Source organism: Bremia lactucae, linkage group LG4, assembly GCF_004359215.1.
Source record: "Bremia lactucae strain SF5 linkage group LG4, whole genome shotgun sequence".
Classification (NCBI taxonomy): Eukaryota; Oomycota; class Peronosporomycetes; order Peronosporales; family Peronosporaceae; genus Bremia; species Bremia lactucae.
Genome location: NC_090613.1, coordinates 989,347 through 995,792, shown reverse-complemented (window position 1 = coordinate 995,792; position 6,446 = coordinate 989,347). Strand labels below are relative to the sequence as shown.

The following is a 6,446-nucleotide window of genomic DNA, read 5'->3' as shown; positions in this document are numbered from 1 at the left end:
GAGCGAGAGAACACCCTATGTAGCTGCCCATCTTATTGCGAGGTGAGAACGGACGGGGAATCCTCTTAAATGGCTCTTTTACGAATCTTGAAGCTGAGATATCTGCATCAGGTCCAACTTCGACGTCGAAGTTGTAAGAACTTCTTCACTTGCACATTCTCCGCCTTTGACTCAAATAGTAATTAACATTTTCGACATGGCGTTTATCTTTTCTACTTGCGCTGTAGCCGCAGCTCTCTCTCTCGTAACCGCCCAGCCTTCATTCATCTACAAGTTTGATGCATCTTTGGCTGCTGGCATTGATGGTTCTATCATAGTCAAATATGCCAGCGCAGATTCGTCTACAGCTACGATCACGGCTAATCTTGATTTCTCTGGCGTCGACCAGTCCAAGATTGCCGCCTTCGATGGCAATTGCACTGAGGCTGTCACGAGTTGGAAGTGGCATATCCACACCAAGTGGAACTCTACGCAGACGTCCGACTCGTACAAGCAGTGCTCGAAAGCCGCGACTGACAATCACTACGACCCGTTAAAGGCCTGTGGCACGGCGTCTGAGTATATTTCGGAACCAGAGTGCAAGGCCAAGTCCAAGGCGTATACGTGTAGCCCTGGGAACTACACGACCCGCAGGGATGTGTGCGAGAAGGGAGATTTATCGGGGAAATTTGGTGCTTTTAAGGTTGGCCCAAGTAACATCGTGACGGAGGAGTGGACGGATGACCAATACCCGCATTTGTCGGAGAGGGCGGACACGTGGAGCATTGTACTGCACGCTGTGTGTGGCAAGGAGGCGCCTCGTATTTCTTGTGCGCTCGGAAGGAAGAACGATGTTGAATCGGACCAATTTGGTCAATCGCCCATTCAACAGATACCTACGAGCTGCGGTGTCTAGGCTTCGAATTGCGTGAAAATGCCTTTGTTAATTTGTTGATTAATGAATTTTCGTGCAATCTTAAAATTTAATGAACGGCGTCTAGCGTGTCTAAATGTACGCCAAATATAAATGGCTGCCAATAAACGCGTTACCTTAAGGTAATGCAACTGTTGAACCACGTCTCATTAAGCATCTCCAACTTTTAAGTGGTGGAAAATTCACGATATCGTTGTAGATAATAAATAACTTTCGAAACCTTTTACTACCAACCCCCCACAAAATGTTGCACGACTCGAACTACTTCCTCCAGAGTTTAGGTATTCGCAAGAAAGGGCTGCAAGTTCATGTCACGGCCACTATCTACGAAACGCAGCGCTGCGTGAGACGCGTAAATGAAAAGGCGCCAATATAAAGGGTGTCCGTTACATAAACATTATTTCTATTAAAGAAATAGTTGATATTATTATCTATAATATGAACTAGTTCCAAATTATTATCTTTAATAATTTTGACTTAACAGTTCCAATATTACCAAAGTTGGTAATATTGACGCAATAAGACATCAATCGTATTGATTAGTTAATCTAACTTTGAATCAACCCCGCCAATCGTCACAAGACACGATTGTGCGGTGCGCAAGTAGGCGCCATACATAGTTTATTATTAATATAATAAAGTCAGTAGGAGATAGAAGATCGTTACGTAGAAACTTAAAATATTAATACAGTTTTACTTTTCTCTATTCTAAAGCCTTAGAAAATTCCATTTGGTAGCTAAGGCTTATTAGCTATTTAGAGTGTTTAATTACGTAACGCTATGAGCTTAAAGATGGGCTTACGGTCGAGATTGGAAACCGGAAAGTAAGTTATATTTTGAGTTTAACTTTATCCTACCGTTAACTTTATCCTACCGTTAATTATTTTCTATCGTTTGCTGCGCCCCCTTTCCCACGTATGTGGACTACCATAAAATGGGGGACGTCACTGTTTGGCGGTACAGAGCTGGTGAACCCCAAACACCAGTTCCCGAAGGTTTTACTTTTTGTCGTTACCGGGTATCGAACCGTGACCAGTGGGTCGCACCGCCATGCCTTACCCGACTGAGCCACAACACACGATATTTTACTCACTCAACTTCTCCGTATTATTCTTGTAATTTGATCCCGTATACACGCATATGCATAAAGTGCAACACTTTCGATGAATACATCAATCTTCAACATAGAGCCTTCATCTGCATGTACGTGAAGTATTCGAGGCACCCCTGTTGAAAGGAAAGCTTCAAGGTGATAAATTAACTAAGTGGGTACGAGTACTACTTTTTTGGCTATACTATTTACGCCAAACGACTGTAGGTGCTAAAATTTCTGATTTCTCGTTTCGTAAAAATTTATAGCAAGCTAGGGAATAATAAAACTATAAACACTCTCTCGTCAGTTTTTTTGTGTGTCCACTAGTTGGTACGTTCCGTTCTCCTTTCTACAGGTTACGAGCCCATAGCGTGCGGATGATAAGGGCATTGCGCGCGACAGCGTGCACGCGAAAGCAGCCCCGCCACCGGTCCCGAAAGGACCTCCGAGCATGAAGATCACGAAGAAAAGAGCAACCACGGTAAATTTCATGCGGTGGACGATACTAACACCAAGAGTGACGATGTGTCAGAATTCTTGGTGCTGATGAGAGGGATATCTAAACGTCTGGACAGGCTAGAGGAGTCGTAGAAAGGATCGGAGAAGAAAGGAAAGAGCCTGTGAGGTTAAAGAACACACCCGTGAATCCGCCTGTGAACTCGAGTTTGTTTGTGTCGGCCTAGAAGGGGCACAAGAATGCACTAAACGGAGCGTCTGTCACGCAGCTGATTAATCCGCCGGGATATGACTGCCCAAGTACTAACATTTATTTTAAATTATTCAAGGACCTGGAGCTCACGGTATGTTGCCCAATAGCGGCAATTATGACAATTTGCCAGATCAATGTCAAAATTTGGGTATAGACACAGGGTACAAGTTAGATACCCGGATGCAAGGCAGATTTTTCTTTAGTATTCGGCCTTTCAATGGACGCGGACTGTACGAAGGTCTTGGTTCTGTTTTTTGGAACGGGGTCGAAAACTCGCGCGACAGATTTCTCTGGCCAGTCGTCATGTGGTTTTGAATAGCGGGAGGACGTGAAAGTGGTTCTGTTTGGACTTTATTTTCCGGCACTGCAGAAAGATATTACAACGCGCAAGTTGCGATGTAGTGGAATGCGATACTAACTTTGCAATTCGCAATGAAAAAGATACTGGAAGCGTTCAAGGCAAGCATAACGCCGGATCAAGCGAGTAAGTATTTCACACAAAGAAATGACCCCAAGAGGAGTTGGGCAGAACATTATGTATATGACGGCCATCTCGGAAGGTTGCGGAAATCGTGGTGATTATCTGGTCTTTGTGTTACGGGGCACTGCCGACTTGTACTGCTTCAATACAAGTCCACTTCGCACTGCCTCAGTGCGAGTAGTGCCTCACGTCACTTCACGTACACTAGTACGTGCAGAGGAAGACTCTCTTAAAAACACTTGCTATAAAGAGGGTTAAGTAAGGAACTGTATTAATATTATTAAGTTTTTCTTGTCTATCTACCTAATATTTCCTTAATTATTAACTAATACAAAACATATAATAAAGTCTTATCTGTCTTTCTCTTTGCGCGCTTCCAGCGCTGACTGGACCGCGAAGAAAGTAGATATAATGGTCTATATCTACCAATGGATAAGCTTTTAGAATATTACCGTGTAAAGTAATATTCTCCAAATATTATCTACTTTTGAGATAACATATTAATTAGCAACCTTCAAGTGTTATTTTCATGTATCGATACACCCCGTTACAGTTGGAATATATCGTACAGTACGCTTCGGAAGGAATGCAAACTGTTCTGTTCACCGAGATGGACCACACACGACCTAATTACCTAATTCAGGTAGAGCAGCTTGCTCATTATGCTCAAGCATATGAGTTACGCTGTGTCAAGAAAATTCAATATTCGGAAGAGAAATCGTTGAATTCGTTTTGGAGCGATCGGGGCGAAATGGAAAACAAACGCGACGAGCCATTCGTGTAATGAAGTTGAACATATAAAGGCAACTTTTTTAAGGACACGCGTTTGCATCGAGTTCAGCTGAATTTGTCGCTGGCCTTTTCTTAACGAAGTGTCCGTTAAATCCAAAAAAATAGATTCGAGACAGTTGATCAAGCAGACACTTGGTCAATGACGAATCGTGGCTTGAAGTTTGTCATCGTCTACGATGCGCTTGCTGTCTACGAGGCTGCCATCCCGTTAATTGAAACTTGCCAGCTCTTGTGTCAGAAGCGATGCTATATTGCGAAGCAGATAATCCAAGATACATTCCGTCAACGCACCCTCGAATGTTTCGTACACGACATTGTGTAAAGCGGTCTGCGTACAACCTGACGGTAAGCCACGTAACGTGAGCAAAAAGGGCAAGAATACTATGAAAGTTATGGGTTGTGGCATTAAACATCTGTTGACGCTAACGGATGTATACTTTGCCGAGGGCGTTCAGCATACTTATAATACGTATGAAAATTTCGATGAATAGAGTTATGCGGTATTGATGGACAAAGTATCTGGCTATGTGGCATTTATTCTTAATTTAATTAAAAAAGTGTTAGTGTATCGTGTCGCAAGGGTAATGCAACCACGGAACCAGTTGGTGCTATCATGGCTATATTGGATGAAGAAGTGAGTCAGTTGAGCGATGCATCACAAGATGTTCAGAAGGGTAGTTTAGTGAATTTTCACAGACGCCTAGGAACCTGAACTATGACACCATCGAGCGGTTAGCTCGTGATCCTCTCTTCGACAATTGCTTCACGGACATACGTCGAGTTAATTGCTTAACGTGTGCACATGGAAAGCAGACGAAGAATCGGCAATCGAAAAAAAGACACGGGTGACCACTCACCTATCGTTCGTGTTGGAAAGGTCATATGCTCGGACATTAAAGGTCCAATGACGCCCAAGGATCGTTTTAATAATTGCTACATAATTAATTTGTTGATCGTAAAAGCAACTGTTGTCGTGTTTTTCTTGCGCGCACGAAGGATGCTGCAGCCAAGATGTTTGAGCATAATTTTGTATTTTTCGAGAAAATGTTTTAATTGTCATGTGCACGCACTTCGCACAGACTCAGGAGAAGAATATCAAAATGTTGATTTATTTTGCAAGATGACGGGTGTGTTGAGACAGCGTAGTGAAGCTTGCAACCAAGCTAGCAATGGAAAAGCGAAGAAGATGCACAGGACCATTATGGATATGGCCCGCTGTATGATTTTTGCTTGAGGTTTTTCCACTGAATTTCTGGGTAGATGCACTGGAATACGCTGCCTTCATATTGAAAAGAGCTCCCCCGTCACTTGGCGAGCTTGTTGTTCTAGGATCGCCCATGTACTGTGTACCGAGAAATAAAACTTTTGCAAAACGAGGACAAATTGGGATTATTATCGGTATTGGTGAAGAGACCAAAGGGTACCGAGTCTACCTACCGAAGGGTAAAGTGGTTGTCATAACCCAACATGTATGAAATATCGAGACATTAAACAAGACTCAAAACAAACAAGTGCGTGGGGGTTATATTTTAAGAACAATGAGGTTGCTGTATCAGATAAGTCCGCGCGAGACGTTGAACAAGATAGCGACAAAGCTATTTTGCAAGAAGTGGAGGAAGGTGACGAGTCACCATCCAAATCATGCGAAGTGAAAAAAAAAGATTGCGTGGACAAGGAAAAAAAGTTGTTCTTAGATCGTTGAACAAATCAAAACTTTCGACTGAGAATCCAGAGCTCGTGATTAAATTGACTAAAGATGACATCGTCAATGTCAATATTGTAACTGATTCTGATCCGAGCAGCTTTAGCGAAGCTGTGCATAGCGATCGCAAAGCAGAGTTGATGTCGGAGATTGTCGAAGAGCTACAACACCAAAACCCCAGAAAACGCTCGAGCTCTAAATTCGAGGTGAGTGTTTAAAACCAAGCGCCGCGGAAGGCGGTGTAAATTTTTTACGTGAACTATTGTATTACCTTTGCAGCTGCCATAGACATGTCCAGCGTTGAAATGATTTTCGCTCCGGCAAGAAAATAACGAGTTCCTGCAAAGCATGGAGACTTGCCGAATGCTTCCGTTAAGCTTGAAAAAGAAGCGAATTTGGTCATCTACATCCGAGTCCCGCAAGGAATGCAGATTGTGGAGGAGATAAAACGAAGCTAGGTGTTTCGAACAATAATGACAACGGTTTGAATCTGAAAAAGGCACTCGATGGTTTAAAGCAACCAGGGAGATTGTGGAGCATACTGTTGCACCAGATGCTGATGGACATTGGGTTTCAAACAAAGCCTATCAGACTTGTGCGTGTATTTTAGATGGACAAGTGGTCACATTATAATTGTCAGTGTATACGTGAATGAAGTTATGGTAACTAGGACTAATTACAATGAGTGGAACAACTCTTTGATGCGTTTACTTTATTTTCGGTGAGAATTCTCGGATGTGCTCGTAAGTTTTTGGG

General features: G+C 42.9%; 1 protein-coding gene across 1 annotated transcript; it reads left to right on the top strand.

Annotated features, from left to right (window-relative positions):
• Window positions 1–196: 196 nt before the first annotated feature.
• On the top strand, window positions 197–895 carry CCR75_002826 (uncharacterized protein; the record flags this gene model as incomplete). The annotated part of the gene is made up of 1 exon (XM_067960923.1): window positions 197–895. One exon carries the CDS (start codon window positions 197–199, stop codon window positions 893–895), a length of 699 nt encoding a protein of 232 aa, XP_067820023.1.
• Between the last annotated feature and the right edge of the window lie 5,551 nt (window positions 896–6,446).